Raw genomic sequence first — 22,040 nt, forward strand, 5'->3', positions numbered from 1 at the left:
CTACAGTCCTATGTTGCATGCTAGCCAGGAAGTGCTTGAATCAAGATCAGGGTGAGAATAAAACAAAACGGCATGCTTATTTTGTTTCCAAGCTCCTACACAGAATGATTCTGTGTTGTAAGCAGAAAAATCACACTGTTGCCTTCTGTCCACAGTCACCTGGCATGTAAGAGAATGAATGCCAAGGGAAAACTTAAAGACTCCTGGCATAACATGTTAGGCCTCTGTGACTAGGTTGGTCTGTTTTCACCCCCTGGTGCTATTTGATTCAGCCTGTTTGACTATTTCAATCTGTTGCATTGCAAAAGAGCTCTGTGAACCTCCTCCTCACATCTGCCCCAAACAGCTGAAGGTTTTATAGCCTCTTGGCATCTTGTAAAATAGCTCAACAACTGTGCTCAACCAAAGTGATCCTAGCCTTGAGCCTCAGTTCAACCAGGGTTTTATATACTGACTGCAGTAGCTGCAAATAATTAATCAAAGACTCTTCATCTACATGACAGGACACTCTCAACGCATTCTGCAGCTTTTTCCAATTGGGGAGACAGTTGCAAATGACACTGGGTAGTTTTAGCCTCTCACTGCAATGTGTTCTTGTAAAGTATTAGAGTAACAACATGAACTGCAAAATTGATGGGGGGATCTTGATATCATTTTTGATATATTTGTCTTACACAGGAGAGGGTATTGCTGCATATCTCAGAGGAAAAAAGGATACAGGTTCCTCAACATGCCACTACAGAATAGCTCTGAAGGGTTTATACAGAGATTTTATAAAAAATGAAAAAATGGAAATGGACTGCCTTAAAGTCAAGTCCGACTTATGGCGACCCTATGAATGAGGTTTTCATGGTAAGCGGTATTCAGAGGAGGTTTACCATTGCCTTCCTCTGAGGCTGAGAGGCAGTGACTGGCCCAAGGTCACCCAGTGAGCTTCATGGCTGTGTGGGGATTCGAACCCAGGTCATAGTCCAACACTCTAACCACTATGCCACACTGGCTGTCACATTTTATAAAATGCTCTTTTAAAAAAACTAAATTTAGAAATAGGTTAACTAACTACATCAGTTAAAAGGTTAACTAAACACATCAAGCCAAATGAAACACTTAATACTTTCCCAGTCCTCCTCTATGAGGAAAAAGCTTCATGGTCACGTGTGGGCATACAAAGAACATCTCACTGTCAGAAAACAAGGACCACCATGTCAATTGACATATTAGCTTAAAATAAGTCCCATTTCTCAATTCATAAAAGAACTGCTTCCCACTAAGTGCTGGCTGGGGCTGATTAGAGAGCATGTTTCAGACTGTATTCTTTTCACTCAGATTTGGGGTTTTTTGATTATTTTTGTTTTGCTCTGCTCATTAGTCAATCTTTTGTTGCAAATGGAATGAAAAATTTTCTGGCAATTCAGGCACAAATTTGTGAGGAATTCCAAACTTACCTGAGAGTTTAGAAAGTTGGAAACTTTTGATCAGTAAAATGTTATTGTACTAGAAGCTCTTAACAAAGCATTCAAGTTTTACTGTGATTTGGCATATGCTTCTAATCTAGAGCCTCTAGGAAAGAATGCCGGTCAAAGCTGCAGTCAATGTACTAATAGCACCATCTAAGGGCAGTGAAATGTAGTACACTTGTTACTGTCTTAGCAGCACATTCTGCAAGCAATCATACTCTTAACACAGGGAAAGCACCACAAAATATATCACCTTGGCTTTCAAATACTGTCAACTATAAAATGGACATTTTGTTTTTCACTTTCATCTATGCTTTTTTTCATTTTATATTCTAATGTTCTTATGGATTCTTTACAGGGCTTCTAATATATTATTTACTGAAGTGTCACTCTTAAAAAAAATTCCTTATGATTCCTTTTGCACGTTATCCAGGATTCAAAGCATGTCACAGATGTGCAAATATGCTTCCACATGAACATCTGGACATTCTTCTTGACACTCAATTGCATCTTCTCGTGTTGCTCTGTTGAATCGTAGAACAGCTTACTAAGTGGTGAAAGGAGCTGCATTTGGCATGGAAGGTCTCAAGAGCCCACCGTACAGGCAAAGCTGTACCTAGACGCTATATAGACGTATACAATACCTACGTATGAGCACCCTTAGCACCCTTCAGCACTAAAGTACATGGGAACATAGGAAGCTGCCTTATACCAAGTCAGACCCCACTGGTATGGTCTCCTGGCACCGGATCTCCGGGGTTTCCGTCAGGCGCCACTGCCAGCCCTACCTAGAGATGCCATGGATTGAAACTGGGACTTTCTGCATGCAGGACAGATGCTCTACCACTGACCTACAGCAATTCAAAAATGTAGGGAGCTATTATGGGAAGGTGTTCTTGCTTTCATTTCTAGCTAGCTTGAGAAGTCAGGGTAGGGATTTCTTCATTAGCCATGGAGAAGATCTAGCAGTATTCCAAAGTACAGGGTATAAGACAGTATAGTTTAGTTGTGTTTTTCATATCGTTAATGATACCTTGAGAGGAAGACGGAATCCAATACTTGTTCTATTATATTCTGATGGCTTCCATCAGCTTTTTCGCCATGTTCTTCGTTAATGTATAGCTTCATTAGTGTGATGTGGGTAGGCTACATAGAGAAGCAATACAAACAACTAGAATTTGACTGAATTATTTGAGTTTTCACAGGAAATTTTGGTGAACAAGGTCTGAAAGGGACCTGCAAGTTGTCTTGAATAAGCTGTTATCACTTCTAAGGAAGGTCAACAAAGTTTATGCACAGAATCTCGGACATCAAACTTAATTAAAATTATAAAATATCTACATAAGGTTTGTAGTGTGAATCATATGATTCTCAGGTGGCCTGAAAAGTCTAATTTTTACAGGTGTGAAGTCTGGGTCTTGGCTAGCATTGTAAAGCAGAACTACATGTTACATGAAAAACTGAAGGTTCTCAACTCTGCATTTCCAGGAAAATATAGAAGCAACATTTGCAGGACAGAATCAGTGGTACAGCACACACTTTGCAGGCAAAAAGTCCCGGTTTCAACCCCCAGAATCTCCAGGTAGGGCTGGAAGACACCCCAGTGTGAAACCAGTTTAAAGAGGTACTGTCTGTTAATGTAGATGATACTCAGCCAGAAAGACCAATGGTATATAAAGCAGCTTCCTATGTTTGTATGTTCATTTGTCTGAAATGGATGTTGTAATATTTTTTATAACTGGGAGATTTTGGCTGCACATATACGTGCCCTAAACTTTTAAGATGCCACATGGCTTGATGGTAAACATGTGAACCTTGTACAAGTTGAGCTCCAATCCAAAATGAGGCCCGGCAATGATGCATTCCAAAATTGTATTTCACAAAATGACAGCATTTATTTTTCCATATAAATTCACACACTACAAGCATACTATAGTGTCATAAAGGCAGAGAAAGCAGATCACAAGCCACTGTTATATCCTGTTTTGTCATCATGATCTGTTAGGATACAATGTGTATTTAACGTGCACTGACCTGTACTTTCCACTTCGTACTTGCAGAGCTCTCATACCACATTGCTGGGCACCTCCAACATCATTTACAATATCATCCCCAATCATGATGGCCTGTCACAGGAATGAAATACAGACAAAAATGATGTCAAGTGCATTTGATTCCTGTCATACCTCATCTTCCTTGACATAATAAACTGTTTGATTTGATGTTTAATATAGCCATCATACAAATTAAACAAGGTAATATTGTCACCTTATTGATTAAAAGTCAGCTCACCTTGAATATAATTCATCCTCTACCTATGAGCCAAGCACTAAACAGTCAGGCAATTTGAAAACTATCAGAGAACATATTTTTGAGTCAATGTAATGGGTATGCTAATATTTCAAGATGTTCCCATCATATTTTTTGAACTCTTAAGTGGTTAAATTGTGCAGCTTTATTTCACTGTACTTCCTGCCTGTCTGCCTAGATCTGTCTTTCCAGTTAGAAATACATGCTTGCCTTCACTACCAAATAGAGAAATATTGTTGCAGTAAGTAAATTGCATATCACAGAGACAGTTGCAGAGTTGGTTACAGAGCAGTGAGCTTTATACAAAATGCATTATGAGTCATGAGTGACAGTGCATTTTTTGTTGCTGGTTCCTGTTTAAAACATAACAAAATGTTAACAGAAGTTACTGTAGATTTTGTAAAGCCAATCAAAAGGCCTGCTTCGGATCATGATAATTTTGTGAACTATATTTCATGCTAAAAAATACTGAAAGTTTCTACTCCTAAATACGTGTATAGTGGTGGGTGGTGCATAGCTACAACAGTATCATGTGAAAGACAAAGCAGGCAGATCTGTCAAGCTATCGTAATAGCTATGTTGCATAAATGAGCTGTTCCTAATCCTGATCTCTGTATCTCCCCGCTCCCATTCTATAATGCAGTACCCTGTGGGTGCTATATAGAATCAGATGACAGTGGTTGTTACAGCTGTTCTGCCACCATTCTAAGCTGGCCTGTCTTCCAGGTATGCTCACATTACTACCATATCAAAAGGGTTTGTGGCAGTATACCATCACAGAAGCTGACATACTCATAAATAAAACGCTCCTATAAAACACCTATTCTAAACAGGACTGGGAATATATTATAAATATTTAGGAGCCAGCATCAAATTTACTGGAATCAGAAAGCTGAAAAGATAATTTACTTTCTTGACTCAAATATTGCATTTTTAACGCTTGGTGTGTTTTTTAATCCTTGCATTTTAATAATACCAAATGGGATTTTATTTTGGTATACCAAATCTCATGATTTGCTGTCAAAGCTATCATAACTAAGGGGCATTGCCTCACTTGCTATTTGTGAAATTAAGAACATTCAGGCAGGCATGATTTCCCCCCCATCACATCTGCAATTACCACTGAAACACAACTGTTATATTTTATGATAAAGGATCAAAGATTATAAACAATGTGGCATTTATGTTAACATTAGGGACAGTGGATCTGATTACAGGCCTAGTTGGATGCAACTAAAGGCCCCAGACAAGAAAAAGCACCTTCATCTGCACCAAGAAAGATTCAGTAAGCTCAGTGGGGCCCAGATCCCAGGTGACTGCATCACAATGCACTTTACACAGGCTGTAGAAGCAATTGCTCAGTTTTATTTATTTATTATTTATTATTTAATTTGTATCCCGCCCTCCCTTCCAGCAGGAGCCCAGGGCGGCAAACAAAGCACTAAAAAACCTTAAAAACATCATAAAAACGATCTTAAAATACATTAAAACAAAACAGCGTTAAAACATTTTTTTTAAAAAAAACAACTTTAAAAAAAGGTTAAAAACATTATTAAAAAACTTATTAAGCAATTCTAACACAGACGCAGACTGGGATAGGTCTCAACCTAAAAGGCTTGTTGAAAGAGAAAAGTTGGGGAGTTATGCTTATTATCACACAATCCTACTTTTTAACTGTTTCTTACTAATAGAGATCAAAGTAATTATGCAGCAACCAGAACCAACAATGGTAAGCCAGAATGATGTGATGTCCTTGTCCTTCACTACAGGTTTTATGCAGCTTTCATAGAAAGGTGCATAATTCTGTATCATGAGTAGAAAGTTTGATGTGATGTCTGAGTGTTCAAACATAGCCATCATTTCAAAATTTCAAATTTAATGAAAGTTGTGTGCCTTGACTTTGCCAGATCAGGGCCAAGTTCCATTTCAAAGAAACTGGAACCTATGCCTAGGTAGTTGTTCTACTCGCTCTCAAATGTTTAAGGAAACCCAGTTTTCCTGTGGTTTGTAAAGCTCCAAGGAAGATTTTTGCAAAATGAGGGACTTTAAAAAGGATCAAATTCCTTGTTGCAATTAGCTTTGATGTTTGATTACTGGTGAAGTATTTCACTCTGTTTATACAGAGAAGTTTTCATGCAAAAAGACCATTCACATTGAAAGTGCAGCTGCACATGAGCAGCAGTGCCTATCCAGCCAGCTTGTGGCATACGCATACAAAAATGTACTCCAACCCCCTGGGATTTCACAGATTTACTATCGGTGAAGGGCAATAATCACTAAAGGAGGAGCAATTATTCCCAAATCATTTAGGATTTAAAAAATCATTGGCAAGAAGATAGAGGTCAAGAGGTGCACTGTCAAGGGAAATAAAAAACTCTACCTGTCAAACCTAGGTTTAACTTCCTCTCTGACTGCAATATCATAAGAAAAAAAACAGGCAGAGAGGGATGGAAAGAGGGGGAAAAGATAAAACTGAAAGGTCACATGCCTGCTGAAGGCTAGAATTAAAAGAGCTCCCATTTGTCCTCATATTTTACACAGGGAGCACAGTTGTTTTGTTCAATTAGTGTGAGGAAATAATTTTAAATTAACTAAAATTGCTATTAAAGACTTAGAAGGTGCTGCCTGACTCAAGATGAATCAGCCATTTTGAGCTAAAGAAATAAGAAGCTTGTCACAAATAGAAAACAGCCACAGATATATATTTTCCTTGAGACAGTGGCCTTTACAAAATTGCAGTACACATATCCTTGTTTTCTTGTGACCCATGGACCAATAAGCTGGGAAAAGCCAATATCAGAATGCCCACTTTGGGAAACATGAGAATGATCACCAAAAGATGAGGATGTATATAGTAGACCCAAAGAACGTGAACTAGTATGGTTCAGTGGCCACAGCAAAGAGTTCAAAACCCTGCTTACCCATGAAAACTAACCAGGCACTCTTTTTCAGCCTAACCTCTTAAATTTAGCAGGAATAAATGTAGTAGCAATTGTGAAGTGCTTTATACATTCAAAAGGGTAGGCAGAGGAATCCAAAAGACAGGAAGCCAGTATAATTTATGCTGGGGTAAATGATGCCAGGATAACTTACCCCTATTCCAAATTCCATCCAGGAGTGGGGTTACTGGTACTGAGCCAGCCCAAGTCTGGCAGAGGGGAAAAAGCCTTTAAAATACAGTTTGACTTACACCATCCTTTTTCGCAGTGTAACTTTCACTGGGCTGCTGTGTCACGTGACTGAGCTTGGAATAGGGGTAAGTCTCCTCCTGCTCTGTCCTGCCCTTGGAAAATCCCTTTTTCGGAACTTAACCTGGCTTCGGCTGAGGCAGCTAAGCGCAGGCTGACTTGGCTGAGCCCCAGCTGAGCAGGGATGGAACACTTACACCAGCATATCTCTAGCTGAGCTGGGCCCAGGTTCAACCGGAGAGTCACCTGTTCCAAACTCTGCTCATCCCAGCAAATCTTGGGTTTGGATTGCACACTAAATCAATTATTAGTAATAATCAAAGTTCACGAACAAAGGCTCTACAAAATATATTGTTATGCATATTTTTTTCAAAATTAAGACTACTCATTTTATATATATATATAAAATGAGTAGTCTTAATTTTGAAAAAAATATGCATATATATATATATATACACACAGTTTTGAAAGAAACAAACAGAACTTCACTCAAGATTGCTCTGGATCCCTATAAGGATTCCATTAATCACATAAAAATATATGAACGTAATTGTAATTAACAAAACAGAGGTTTTTATTGTATTAACAAAACATTTCAGCTTTGGTAACAGCATTTGTATGTTAGCAGCTGATGAAGGCGGAAGCTGAAACGTTTTGTTAATACAATAAAAACCTCTGTTTGGTTAATCACAATTACGTTTGTGTGTGTGTGTAAAATAGTTTGCATCGTGCTCTTCTACTGACTTGCTGAGTGCAGCTTACATATTGTTCCTAGGCAGCCTCCCATCCAGGCTCCTTACAGGCCCAGTCTATTTAACTGCAGCAGTAGAACTGCATCATATGACTGCCTATAAGGGATGGTTGATGCTTCAGAAGCCCCTCCAGCTATCTTCTTTGCAAAGCAGTGGTCTCATGTGAGGGCTCAGGAGAATAAGGGTTAATGAATCCCTTCTACTAATTTATTGGGTCACAATACTATTTATTTATTTGTTACATTTGTATTCTGAGCTGTCTCTGGGGAGCTCAAAGTAGTGTTTTATCCTCATAATGGTTTTAAGGTTGTGAGAGAGCATGACAACCAGTGAATTTGATTGTTAAGTTGTCAGCCTGGGTTTCTCATGTCCTAGTGGCTAGGACCTAGCCAAAAACAAAAGCTCAGAGAGATACTTTAGGAGATGGTCACATGAATGGAAGAAGCAGTGTCTGTTTTATATATCGATATTCACAGGAGTCATATCGAAAGTGGGTAATAGATACAGGTAAGATATGAAATCTTGTTTCCTTCCCCATCCTTTCTTCTGCAACATTTCTGCCATTCTATGCACATGCATGGATATTATATCCATCTGGTAGAGATTAAGCTGAGAAACTGACTTGGTCAAGACATACTTTATGGAACTGTGGATATGCGAGAATTACAAGGGGGAGGAGACTTGAGCTCAGCAGGGGAGGAGCCACTGATCAGTGGTAGAACACATGCTTTTTGCATGCATGCAAAGTGGCTTAATTGCTGGCATCTCTATGTAGGCTGGAAAAGAAACCTTTGATAGCTACAATCAGGGTAGACCAGAGGCAGGCAGATGTTAGGCTTTCAGGATCTACTACTTTTTTTTTAACTAGAACTCAAAGTTCACCGACTGCTGCAAGTAAACAGGTGGCTCATGAGGGCAGACATATCCTGAAAATTAAGAAACAGGATGCCTCTGAGCACATGCTAACCTTACGAATTTGTGTACAGTGCCAAAATGGAGCATTTATTTATTTACATTTATTAAATTTCTATCTCACCCTTCCTCCCAAAGGAGCTCATAGTAATTCCATGCGTAGCTACAACGCAAGGATGGCTACTTCTCCAACTCAACAGCTGTTAAACTGGAATTCCAGCAAAACACTGATACTCATTCACCTTGACTCTTACTTGAATACATGAACCTGGACACCACATAACATGCCAAACAACTTAACATCAGAAAAAGGGGGGCATGAGGGCAGAAACCGATTGGTTCCCAATAGGAAAGGGTGCGAGACAGGGCTGTATTTTATCACCCTATTTGTTTAATCTATACACAGAACATATTCGGAAAGCAGGATTGGACCAAGATGGTGTGAAAATTGGAGGGAGAAATATTAATAATTTAAGATATGCAGACGATACCATACTACTAGCAGAAAACAGCAAAGATTCGAAACGAATGCTGCTGAAAGTTAAAGAGGAAAGCACAAAAGCAGAACTACAGTTGAACATCAAGAAGACTAAAGTAATGTCAACAGAAGATTTATGTAACTTTAAAGTTGACAATGAGGACATTGAACTTGTCAAGGATTACCATGGTATTCCCGATCTCTATGTATGGATGTGAAAGCTGGACAGTGAGAAAAGTGGATAAGAGAAAAATCAACTCATTTGAAAGGTGGTGTTGGAGGCGTGCTTTGCAGATACCATGGACTGTGAAAAAGACCAATAATTGGGTGTTAGAACAAAGTTGCCTTATGTGCTCTTGGGAACAAGGGATGCATTCTTGTGCACCATTTCATAACTATATTTGGCACTATCAGAATCAGGAATTTGCAACTACCAGTAGTTTATGCACTCTTGTGTGACCCATTGTAAGTCCCATTATAACAAAACAATTTGCTACAGATAGACCTTTTCTACAATAGCATTAAACTACTGGAACCTTAACATTATTTAGGTTTTAGCATAATACAGTAAAAATCACCCTCTATTACAAACGCCTTAAAACATATGAATTAGGCTATTTCACTAATTTTTAAAGATGTATTATTCTTTGTCATATTACTGAATCATAAGAAGGGGCTGGTTACCTGTAAGAGGTTAAAATTTCCTATCTATTAACGTAATACCAGCAATCTGTTTTTTCTAGGCTATTCGGGAAAGGTTAAAATGAAAATTGGACTTCAGGGAGTACCTTCTGCTCGAAAACATCTCAGCTGTAGCAAGCAAAGTCAGGTTCTCCTTACAAAGCAGTTATCAAGGGAAATGACTGGTGATAACTTTACTGATTAAAGCATCTCCAAAAAATTCAAACTTTAGCCACTGTCTAGCTTTACCACAATGAGACAATTTAAGACATTGCAATGGCAAAATGAAGACTGAAAAAAACCTGTAACATGTTTTAAACAGCACAGATGGGAATTTATGATTTAATGATACAGTTAATTTTATATTTAAGTGTACTACATAAAAGGACCTGAACAATTTTATGAGGCGAAAGTCATGCTGGCCCTTATTTTATTATCCTAAGTATAGATCAACACACGGAAAAAAACTCACATACATGAATGGACAGTTTCATGTAACAGAAAAAACTGCCAAATATTTGCGCCAAATCGCAATGATTAAGGCTGCATTCTTAAGCCATTCCTTGTCTATGCTTCATGTTTGACAGATAATCTCTGTGTAGGGGAGAAAATGTGTACAAAATACATGCAATGTTCAGATGTGAAGAACATCTCTATATTTCACAGCAAGGAAGCTGAGGTCGCTTCTACGTATATTTCCTCCTACAGTGAGATTTCCCCTGTAGGCAAATATTATGTATAATGTGGCCCTTCAGGTCAGGAAAAATTAGTTTTTATCAACATTTGCAGTATAAAAAGGGTGATTTGTATTACACAAAGAAGAAAAGAAATATGATGTAAGGAATAAGACAGGGTGACAGTTGTACTACATGAACTATTTTACAAAAAGCATGTGGATTTTAATATCTATACTATTTAAAGCACACATATGTTAACATCTTCCCTATTCTTTAACACTAGGCAAACAACTTTCAAATTATGTTCAGTAGAAGTCTAGGAAGATACATAATGGCAGATAGACTGCTTAAGACACATTCACTGCTACTCACATTCCTCTGTAATGTTCAGTCATAGGGAAGTATATCAGTCACATTCTAGGTTGCATTCTTGGTTCACACAAAATGACAACTAGGCCCACCAGACTTTACTAGCACATGGCATGAACTCAGAGGGCATCTCAGAATGCACTCTAGAATCCCCTGCCATATTCAAGGGTTCTGTGCAAGACAGCTGCTGTAAAAAGGATTCCCTCAGGATAAGAGGTCTGAACTTTACTGCTTTTATAGGAAGCAGTATTTTCACTCCCAGCAGCAAATGGATCCAAGGCAACAGAGTGAGTGAACTAGTAGTCTAGTGCACCCAGAGCCAAACATGAGACATGATGGGCGAGCACCTGTTTTATTTTTAGATGGTGTTGTTTGGTTTATGTTTTTGCAGTGTGAGTTTTAATCATGTTAAACTCTATCTTTTTTTTTTTTAAAAAAAGACCAGATATAAATGTGAGAGAAAAATAAGGAGAAACCAATTGGTTCCCTATAGGAAAGGGTGTGAGACAGGGCTGTATTTTATCACCCTATTTGTTTAATCCGTGTGCAGAACATAACATACGGAAAGCGGGATTGGACCAAGATGAAGGAGGTGTGAAAACTGGAGGGAGAAATATTAATAATTTAAGATATGCAGACGATACCATACTACTAGCAGAAAACAGCAAAGATTTGAAACGAATGCTGCTGAAAGTTAAAGAGGAAAGCACAAAAGCAGGACTACAGTTGAACGTCAAGAAGACTAAAGTAATGTCAACAGAAGATTTATGTAACTTTAAAGTTGACAGTGAGGACACTGAACTTGTCAAGGATTATCAATACTTCGGCACAGTCATTAACCAAAATGGAGACAATAGTCAAGAAATCAGAAGAAGGTTAGGACTGGGGAGGGCAGCTATGACAGAACTAGAAAAGGTCCTCAAATGCAAAGATGTATCACTGAACACTAAAGTCAGGATCATTCAGACCATGGTATTCCCGATCTCTATGTATGGATGTGAAAGTTGGACAGTGAAAAAGGCGGATAAGAGAAAAATCACCTCATTTGAAATGTGGTGTTGGAGGAGAGCTTTGCGCATACCATGGACTGTGAAAAAGACAAATAATTGGGAGTTAGAACAAATTTAACCAGAACTAGAAGGTAAAATGATGAAACTGAGGTTATCATACTTTGGACACATAATGAGAAGAAAGGATTCACTAGAAAAGACAATAATGTTGGGGAAAACAGAAGGGAATAGAAAAAGAGGAAGGCTAAACAAGAGATGGATTGATTCCATAAAGGAAGCCAAAGACCTGAACTTGCAAGATCTGAACAGGGTGGTTCATGACAGATGCTCTTGGAGGTCACTGATTCATATCACCGTAAGTCATAATCGACTTGAAGGCACATAACAAGAACAACAACAATGTTAGAGCAGCTGCGGCAGCCTATCATGTGGCAATAAGGGCAGCAAAAAAAGATTTTTATGCTGCCTCTATTGCATCTGCAGAGTGCTGTCCCAGGAGACTGTTCCAAGTGGTCTGGAGCCTGGTCGGTCCAGTTGCTCCGGAACCAATGGAACATGCTAAGGCCTCCTGTGACGAGTTTGCTAAACACTTTGCGGAGAAAATCGATCGTATTAAGAGTGCTATTCCGTGCGCTGTGGACACAGTGAGCGAGCCAGAGGTGACCAGTGGTGCTCTGGTGGTGTGGGATCGGTTCCAGCTTCTTCCATCTGATGAAGTGGACAAGGTGCTTTCAACCTTAAAGCCAACCACTTGCTTACTCGATCCTTGCCCATCGTGGCTCATTATGAGCTGCAAAGATAGACTGGGTGAGGGGATCAAGATGGTGGTAAATACATCTCTCGAAGAGGGAGTAATGCCATCAGCGCTCAAGGAGGCAGTAATAAAACCAATCTTAAAGAAGCCCTCCTTGGATCCCCAAGATCTGAACAACTTTCGCCCAGTCTCAAATTTGCCATTCTTAGGCAAGGCGGTTGAGCGGGTGGTGGCAAAGCAGTTGCAAGCGCACTTGGAGGAAGCGGATTATCTGGATCCATTTCAATCGGGCTTCAGGCCTGGACATGGGACTGAAACAGCCTTGGTAGATGATATGAGGAGGGCGTGGGATAGGGGCGAATGCACCTTCCTTGTCCTCCTTGATCTCTCAGCGGCTTTTGATACCGTTGACCACGTTATCCTCCTGGACCACCTGAAGAGGTTAGGCATGGGGGGCCCTGTATTGCAGTGGTTCCATTCCTTCCTCTCTGGTAGGTACCAAAGAGTGGCATTGGAGGATGAGGTCTCGGATCCTTGGCCTCTCACTTGTGGGGTGCCACAGGGTTCCATCCTCTCCCCGATGCTGTTCAACATCTATATAAAGCCGCTGGGGGCAATCATCAGATTTGGGCTGCAATGTCATCAGTATGCGGATGACACGCAGCTCTATCTCTCATTTAAATCTTCACCGAGGTTGGCTGTAGAAACCCTGTCCAAGTGCCTGGAGTCGGTGAGTGGCTGGATGGGAAGGAATAAGCTGAAGCTGAACCCTGACAAAACCGAGGTACTGTTTGTGGGAGACAAGGGAAGGCTGGGGGATGCGGACCTGGTGCTCAATGGGGTACGATTGCCCCTGAAAGACCAGGTCCGCAGCCTGGGGGTCATTCTTGACTCCCAGCTGTCCATGGAGGCTCAAGTCTCGGCTGTGAGCTGGGCGGCGCTGTATCAACTCCATCTGATACGGAGGCTGCGCCCCTACCTTCCCAACCATCTGCTCCCACCGGTGGTACATGCCCTGGTCACCTCTCGCCTAGACTACTGTAATGCGCTCTACGTGGGGTTACCCTTGAAAACGGTCCGGAAGCTGCAACTGGTACAGAATGCGGTGGCTCGTCTGATTAAAGGCAGCCGCCGGCAAGATCACATCACTCCAGCGCTGAAGGAGTTGCACTGGCTACCGGTTGTTTACCGGGCCCAATTCAAGGTGTTGGTTTTGACCTTTAAAACCCTACACGGTTTTAGCCCAGTCTATCTGAAGGAGCGCCTCCAGCATCGTCAGGGATGCCGCTCAACAAGATCAGCCTCAGAAGACCTTCTCTCGATCCCACCGGTTAAAACTGCGAGACTGGTGAGGACTAGAGAGAGGACTTTTTCAATAGTGGCCCCCACCCTGTGGAACTCTCTCCCAAATGATCTCCGCCATGCCCCTTCTATGATGAGCTTCCACCGGGCCTTGAAGACCTGGCTCTTCAGGCAGGCCTTTGGGGTGGGTTAGGTTTTTACTGTTATGGTTTTAAATTTTAACGTTTTAATGTATTGTTTTTTATCTTGTACGTCGCCCAGAGTGGCTGGACAACCAGCCAGATGGGCGACCAACAAATTTAATAAATAAATAAATAAATAAACAACAACTTAGGTTCATTAATTTCAGTAGGTGTACTCTGAATAGAACTTAACTGAATACAACACATTGGATTATATTCAACTAAGTCCTACTCAGAGCAGACACATAAAAAAACAAACCTAAGTTAGTTATGTCTATTAATTTCAATGGGTCTACTCTGAGTAGGACTAGCATTGAACACCACCCATCTGAATTTTAAGAGATAATGTATATGTTCAAGTATGCCATCAAGAGAGACTCATAAGAATATGGTGATGGGAAATGCAAGAAGTATTAATTTACAGAAATAAAGAAAAATCATGGTCCAAAAATCCAGTGAGGCCTTTGAACTATTCTAAATTGCCTCAGACATGTAACTGGCAGAAGAATTGTAATTCATTAGCATATTGATGGAATTTCATGCTATATAAGCCTTTGCCAACCTGGTGTCCTCCAGATATTTTAGAGTACAAGTCCCATTAACCCCAGCCACAACAACCCTGCTGATTGGGCAGGGCATGACTTGGGCCCTTGGGCAGTGCCCCGGGCTGTGGTGCCATAGCTCAACACTTCCCCATACAGGTGGCACAGGGCTAATAAGCCTACCCATGCGCCCTACCTTCCTCGTGTCATGTGAATGACATATGCATGTAGCACACATGCTTGCCATCAACCAAGATGGCAGTGGGGGTGTCAGGCCCTTAAAGCCCCCCCATCTTGGGTGATGGCAGGCACGCACGCACAGCACAAATGGCATTCACACTGATGGGAGAGGTAGGTGGGGCATGTGTGCTGGCTTATTAAAGCCCGCACTGTCTGTATTGGGGTGTGTATGCCTGGAAGCTCCCTCTCCACAATCCGTGGCAGGGTCGGGGGTTGCAGGACCCAATGCTGCCACAGATTGCAAAATGGGAGCACCACCCTCCCACCCTACAAGGAGCTCTTCAGGGGCCCCTCTGGACTGCACGGGCCGTGAGCCAGGGCCCAACCTGGCTGACCTCTGGCACCAGCCCTTTGGCTGGGGTTGATGGGAGATGGAGTCCAAAACATCTAAAGGGCAGCAGGTTGGCGTAGGTTGAGCTACATGATCACTCCCTCCAATAGCGAACTCAGATAATGATTCCCAATGGAATTGGAACAACTGAGACACAAAAAATAGAGCCAACACACCACCCATGGCTTACCATTATTTGCGGTTCCATTTTAAAAAAAACAGAAAGCAAAGGGAAGAACATGTCATCATCGCTAAACATCAGGCAGTATTGGTGAAGTACTATAAAGGAGCTTTATAGATTTAAGCAAATAAGAGAAGCAATTCGGTAAAAGGCCCAGCCACAGCAGAAGGCGCCCCTGCAAGCACTCAAGCATGAGCCAAAGGCCGCCGCCACCACCGGAGGGCTCCAGCCCCCGCAGCACGAAGCGCCCTGCAAGAAAGCAAGCTACGATGAGCTCAACGGGAATGTTGGGGAAAGAGAGCGTGGAGCAGGTGCGGCGGCCCCCGGGAGAAGTATGGAGCCAACTGAAATGAACACTGTCAAAAGCCGTATTGAAGCAAGAGTCTCTTCTCCACCCCCACACCTTTAACAGTGGTATTAAAAAGGGAGTTGAGGTTGCAATTTTATCAACATGGCAAGTTCTCTGGAAGATGATGGGACTTGTCTGTGCTACCATGCATAAAATCATGAATGTGGTGTTTCCAGCTACCCCACTACCTCCAGCCTTTGTAGGGCTTGCAAGAAGCAGCTGTAGGAGTGAGACTGCAAGAAACATCATGGGTGGGGTGTTTTTAGGAGTAAAGCTGAAACTGTCTTAATTTCCTTTTTATTTTTGCCATATTGCCAAGAGGTGTAATGTGGCCTGCTAAAGAATGTAATGTTATATTTATAGTATTGAAAAGGGTTTTGTGTTTGTTGTGACATTTGTTATTGTTTTATTACTGCTGTTGTATTATTTTATTATGAAATTGTTTTTGTAATTGTTTGCTTTTGTTGTAAGCCATTTTAAGCACTTTTTTTGTAAGTCGCTTTGAGTTCCATTTTGGGGGGAAAGTGACTAATAAATATCATTAATAATAATAATAATAATAATAAAGGCAGGTATGAGCATGCCTGAGGAAGCCCTGAGGTTTGCAGAAGTACAAAAGTTTTTTAAAAGAAGGGAGCATCCTAAGGGGTCAAAATCCTTTCACAACAGGCGGGGTAGTAGTGGAGAGTAGACAGAATGCCTGGCTTTAGTCCCTTACAAATCATAAGATCCCAGAGGAGGGCAACACTGGTTGGAACTCTGGACAAGAGCACAAATTTGTTGCAGGTCCCACTTGTAAACTAGTAATTTCACCTCAAGGCAACCAATCATTAAAGGCATTGAAACAAACACTGCCTGGCAATGTGACATTCTGGCATCCTTCTGGGTCCTGCAAGCCAAACACAGCAAGGAAGAGCCATTTCCCTGTTACAACAATGGAAATCTAATGACAGCAGTAGCAGCAAAGGTATCTCAAGTCTTACCATCTAAAATCTTACTTTTTTTTCCTGTAGACTTATTTTATGCAAGTAGAGGAGGCTCCCCGCTTCAGTCACCTTTACCCTCTAACTTGTGGAGAGCTCTAAATTACATACAAATGATGTGTTGGAGGAGGCGGGGCTTGGCAGCACACCCCCATTTCTCCTAGTGGGTTTGCTTACATGTGAGGAGACTGAATGCCCAAATAGGGCTTACGTAGTTCCTGTATTGCTTGTTTTTAAAGTAAACACATGCAAGTCCACCGAGCTCTTTCCTCAAAATCTTCCGACCTTTTCAACAAATGTGATTTTCTGAAATAGGTTTGTGGGGGTGCTTGCTTGGCCCTTCAAGTTGGGATTAATGGATTAGTACAAGTGAAATACTGTGTTGAGTCCTGGCCATCTCATTACTAGAAAGATAGCAACAAATTGGAAGGCACTTGGAGAAGAGAGGCAAAAACAGTTAAGAATGCTTTAAGGATTGACTTGTGAAGGAAGATTACAAAAAGTGAAACATATAGCTTAGCTACGTGATAACTAGAAAGAAAGATCAGGATTTTAACTGGCTAATTTAAAAAAAAGTCACAGAGTGAGTAGCATTTTCAGGAACAGCACCTGCTAAAATAAGAAATAATAAAACTGCTTTTTAAAAAAAGCATCAATAAGACTAAACGTAATCCTAGGAAAACCTTTCTTTCATATCTAGAGATACTCATGTGTGTGTGTAGATCCTGTAGGATTATGTATCACAGGAATAGTTTCCTCTACTATTATTTTGTATTATCAACTATATATCTATTGGGGTTAAAGTTAAACTATTTGAATACTTATGTTAGGGCACTTATGATGGTTGTAGTGAAAGAAATAAGGTATCAAAGGAAAGCACAGAACATGTAGATTTGCAGAAAGATTGTGGGTTTGCCAATTTAACCCACATCCCTAACTAATGTGAAAACAAAATAAAACATTTGCAGACACAATCAGTATTGAAAATGGGATCATGTGTAACCGCCCTGATAGCATCATGAGTGCAAATCATCAAGAACATGCAATGAAAAAGCATATCTGTGGGGGCCCATAACAAAACAAAAAGCAATGGGATGTAAAAGAAAAGCCCTATAAAGTAACTGTCTTTGCAAATGGGTTTAAGAACTTAATTTCTTTTAAATTTGAAACAACACTGGAGACTAATGACAAAGACCATCTAACTGTGCTGTAAACAGGCAACAAAATAATCAACTCACACAGGCATGCATTGTGTACTCTCTCTGCTATAGTAGTTTCCACATTGACAAGCACAGCAATATTAGAAGACTCAATCATGGGTCCATATTCCATCAATATTTCCTTCTCAAGCCCTTTTGGAGAGATATTCTGGTGTAAGAATGATCAATGTTGTAAGAAAACTGCGACACATTAACATAATAGCTGTCTCAGGTCACTTATAATGCAAAGTCAAATTATGGCTTAGAGCGAACAAACACGCAGGTTTCTTCATGAGTTCACAGCTCCCATGTTCCACTGTTGGTGAGAATACACTGCTTGCGTGTATTTCCCCCCCTCCCCCCTCAAACCATCCACTGGAAGTATTGCTAAAATCAACCCATGGAATATTAATAAAAAAAACTTACCTGGTGTGGTTCAATGTCCATTTCCGTCAAGGCTGACTGGAAAAACATTTTGGCTGGCTTTCCCACCACCTCAGCTTGAATATCGCAGGCATACTAGGCATCAGGACAAAATTAACATGGTTAACTTTCAAAACAAAAGTGTCTGGCTGATTTGCACATCAAAAAATAAGCGATTAATTCACCAAACAAGGAGGCCAGTGACATGCTAAAAACATGGCTTACTGTAGGGATAGTCCTTGTAGAAACACTGAAAATCCAGCTCTAGGTGTTCACAGAGTATTTTGTATCTACTCATATGGCAGGTTACGTTCCGGACCCCCACTGTAAAGTGAAAACTGCTGTAAAGTGGAACTCATTGAATAGAATGGTGTGTGATGCCCGAAAGCCGTCATAAAAGCAGAACAAGTGCCGTATTAGTGGGGCTTTAGTCTAATTGAGACCGCTGTATTAACAAATCGCTGTAAAGCAAAGCTCCGTAAAGCTGGGCCCTACTGTATAGGTTAGCGACTCCAGAGATTTTCTTAAAAACCTACCAAGGATTTACTAGAGGGAAGGGACTCATGCTACACCCTCATGTAGCCTAATAAAGTCCTCTGACTCTGGGTAAGAAGGCACGGAAATTAAGTCTGGGAACAGGAACAGTGTTAACTGGCAACAGTTTTCTAGTTCATGTTCATAAAGATTCCCAGAATATTTTATTCAAAGCAAAGTTCAGCCACGAACAGATTTTGGATGATCTCCAACTGACTGCTTTTTCTTAATAAAGAAAGTCCATTTGTAACAAGAATTCACATCTAAATAATGGTGGATTATTCCAATGTTCACCTAAATCAAGATTTTCCTGTGACAAGTCCACTATTCCAGCATGTTCCTACAACAGATCCAGAAGTTGGAGTTGGGAGTTTCTGTGGGCTACTTGAAAAGCGTGTCAAAGTATCACAGAAATGAGGAGCTACCAGATGTGTGGCAACTGCTGGAGACGTCACTTCATGCTTTGGTTCCCTGCCTGTGAGCAGGTACTTTTGGCATACCACCATAAACCTAGGTTAACAGAGAGAGTAGCATGTCTTTTTGTTTTACACTACTTGAAGCCTAATCTTTCAAAGATAGAAGTCCATGCCTACAGACCCATCCTTATTTTAGCCCATACTCTTGTAAAAATTACATGTTACATGCACCATAGGAACACTGTCTGCAGTTTTCCCCTTCTCCCTCACAACTACTGTGGGAAGACTCACTCTGTGATGGGGCACTATCACAATGAGTTCTCCTGTTCTCATTACTGGTCACCACTGACAGAGGCATGGTGATGTCATCACGTCACAGGGCAAGTACGGTTCTAGCCTCAAGCAACTGTTTTTTAAAAACTTAATGTGCAAGGGTGTTGTTCAAGATATTTTATTTATTTATGCATTTATATGCCACCCTTCAACATAAATATTCTCAAGGCAGCTCAAAACAAGCCAACAATAAGAATAAATACAGCAAAATAATACAAAAATTAAAAGGAATTAAAAACAGCAGATAAAACTAGTAGCAACAAATGAGAATTCCAAACTAACAGTAAGAAGCTATTGTCTTTGCATGCCATCTTCCATCTATATTTTGGTATTTTAAGGGCCATAACACCCACCCAGAAGGTTTTAGAAGCTTCTCAATTTTTTAAACTTATAAAATGGAGTAGCCTACCTCTCTGTCCACTTCATACTCCACCCCTTGATTTGACCCTTTAGGTGCATGCCTAAGTCTTATAGAGTAAAAGGGCCCAAATTAGATTAAATGAGAGGGCTGGGAATTATTTGAAGGCTGGTAATATGTACTCTCCCCCAAATAATCTCCAAATAAGCAACAAGACATTTAAAAACATTTGTTTATTTCAAAAACGCCCAAGAAGGAAGGATCCCCACTTGCAATATCTAGTATAATGAACCTTCAACTCATTGGTGTCCACATACCGATTTATACAAACATGATGCACAATACACATGTCCCTTTGAACTATAAAATACCTCCAGTGCCTTCATATATGTTCCAACATCAAGTTTTAGACCATCAGTTTCTTTATAATAGCGTCTGAAAATAAAAAAGTTTCAAATTAAATTCAAGTATTTTAAACCTTAAGAACGTAAGAAGAGCCTTGCTGGATCAGCCCAAAGACCCATCTAGTCCAGCATCCTATTCCCACAGTGGCCAAACCAGATATCTGTAGGAAGCCTGCAAGAGAACATGAGCACAATAGCTCTCTCTCCACTTGGGCTCCTCAGCACTTGCTATTCAGAGACATACACAGCCATCATGACGAATAGCCACTCATAATCTTATCCTCCATTAACGTCTCTAATCCCCTTTTAAACCATCCAAGCTGGTGACTACAAACCTTCAAACTGATTTCCCCCCCATACAACACATTTTCCCCAAAAAGTAGTATTACTTTTTACAAGTATTGCAAGGAGTAGTATTACAAGGATTTGGGTAGAACACATAACAAAAATAATGCTAGGCAGAATGCTATAGCAGATCACACTCAAGTTAATCAATGAACCAGTGCTTCACCATATTGACACCTGTAACTTTGCAGCTTGAAGAGGACTTATCGTGAGGGCAGATGCAGGGATGCAAAGACCACAGGAGTACCATGTGAACTGGTATGCAAAAGCCATAACCGACTGTTTGGTACAGGCATATGTGGACTTGTATGGATGGCAAACCATTCCATGGTGCTACATAAAATTCCATATATTGTAAGTTCACACAGAGCAAAAAATACTGGAACCAGTATTATGAAACCAGTGTTATGCTATCTCTTTCAAACCTAAACACAACAGAAATAAGGTTTCACAGCTTTTTCTGCTATTAAGTTTACATGAAATGAGCTGTACAGCTATGGCAGATCTACATATTTTGCACATATAAACCAACCTAATTTGTGTTCATGAATATAAAAACTGCCAATCAGCTGATAGAAAATCATGTAGCATCTCAATATTGTCAAACTAGAAACATAAGATGAAGTGGTTGGGGGTTTGCCACCCAAGATGACAGATTATTCTAATCACTTTTCTTTAGAAATGCTAAGGTGGACCTTACTCCAAATAAGCCATGGCCTTTTGTTCAGTGAATATTCAGACTATTATTCAGTATATTTTCTTTTTTAAAATAGAAATAGTAAGAGAGAATCGGTATAATGCAAGTGTTTGCTGTTGAGTCCCTAGACGAATAGGCAGAGAACAAAAATGTATAGGATGAGCAGTCAGATAAGATTTTATGCTTTATCCTTCTGCCATTTTCGATTATTCAGCACAGCCTCTCTTTAAAATGACCACTTGACCTTTGCTAGAACAGCCATTAACCTTCTATAGTCTAGCGTAAACAGCTTAATTTTCTGACAGTGGCATGACAGAAGAAATTACAAAGCCAATTCCCACTCTCGGCCCAAAACAGATGCTAAATGTAAATCACTCCAGTTTCACAAGAGAGAATTCTGCTCCAATAACCCTAACACTGTAGGTTTCTAGAGAGCACAGTAAAACTTTAGCAGAAAGAATGTTCATTTCTTCAAAGTGAGTTCAAAAAGTGAACACTATTTATAAGCATATGCTATATAGAATACTACTGAAATACTGAGAGGGATTGATTGTTAAACCACTCTGGGAATTGTAGCTCTAACAAGCAATCCCTCTTTCCCAGGGAAGTCTGGGAATTGTAGCTCTGTGAGGG

The 22,040-nt window shown here is 40.4% G+C and overlaps 1 protein-coding gene across 2 annotated transcripts in view; it reads right to left on the reverse strand.

The window, feature by feature from the left end:
- LHPP (phospholysine phosphohistidine inorganic pyrophosphate phosphatase) overlaps nt 1-22,040 on the reverse strand; it is a 215,664-nt gene that overhangs the window by 151,542 nt on the left and 42,082 nt on the right. The window contains exons 4-6 of one of the 2 annotated variants that reach the window (XM_061634370.1): nt 20,333-20,396; nt 18,324-18,416; nt 3,492-3,583 (exon numbers count right to left, since the gene is read on the reverse strand). In XM_061634370.1, coding sequence (XP_061490354.1) covers nt 3,492-3,583; nt 18,324-18,416; nt 20,333-20,396 — 249 coding nt within the window. The remainder of the gene's footprint in view (nt 1-3,491; nt 3,584-18,323; nt 18,417-20,332; nt 20,397-22,040) is intronic. The other variant, XM_061634371.1, reaches the window with a different exon arrangement.

This window comes from Rhineura floridana, chromosome 7 (assembly GCF_030035675.1).
Source record: "Rhineura floridana isolate rRhiFlo1 chromosome 7, rRhiFlo1.hap2, whole genome shotgun sequence".
Classification (NCBI taxonomy): domain Eukaryota; kingdom Metazoa; phylum Chordata; class Lepidosauria; order Squamata; family Rhineuridae; genus Rhineura; species Rhineura floridana.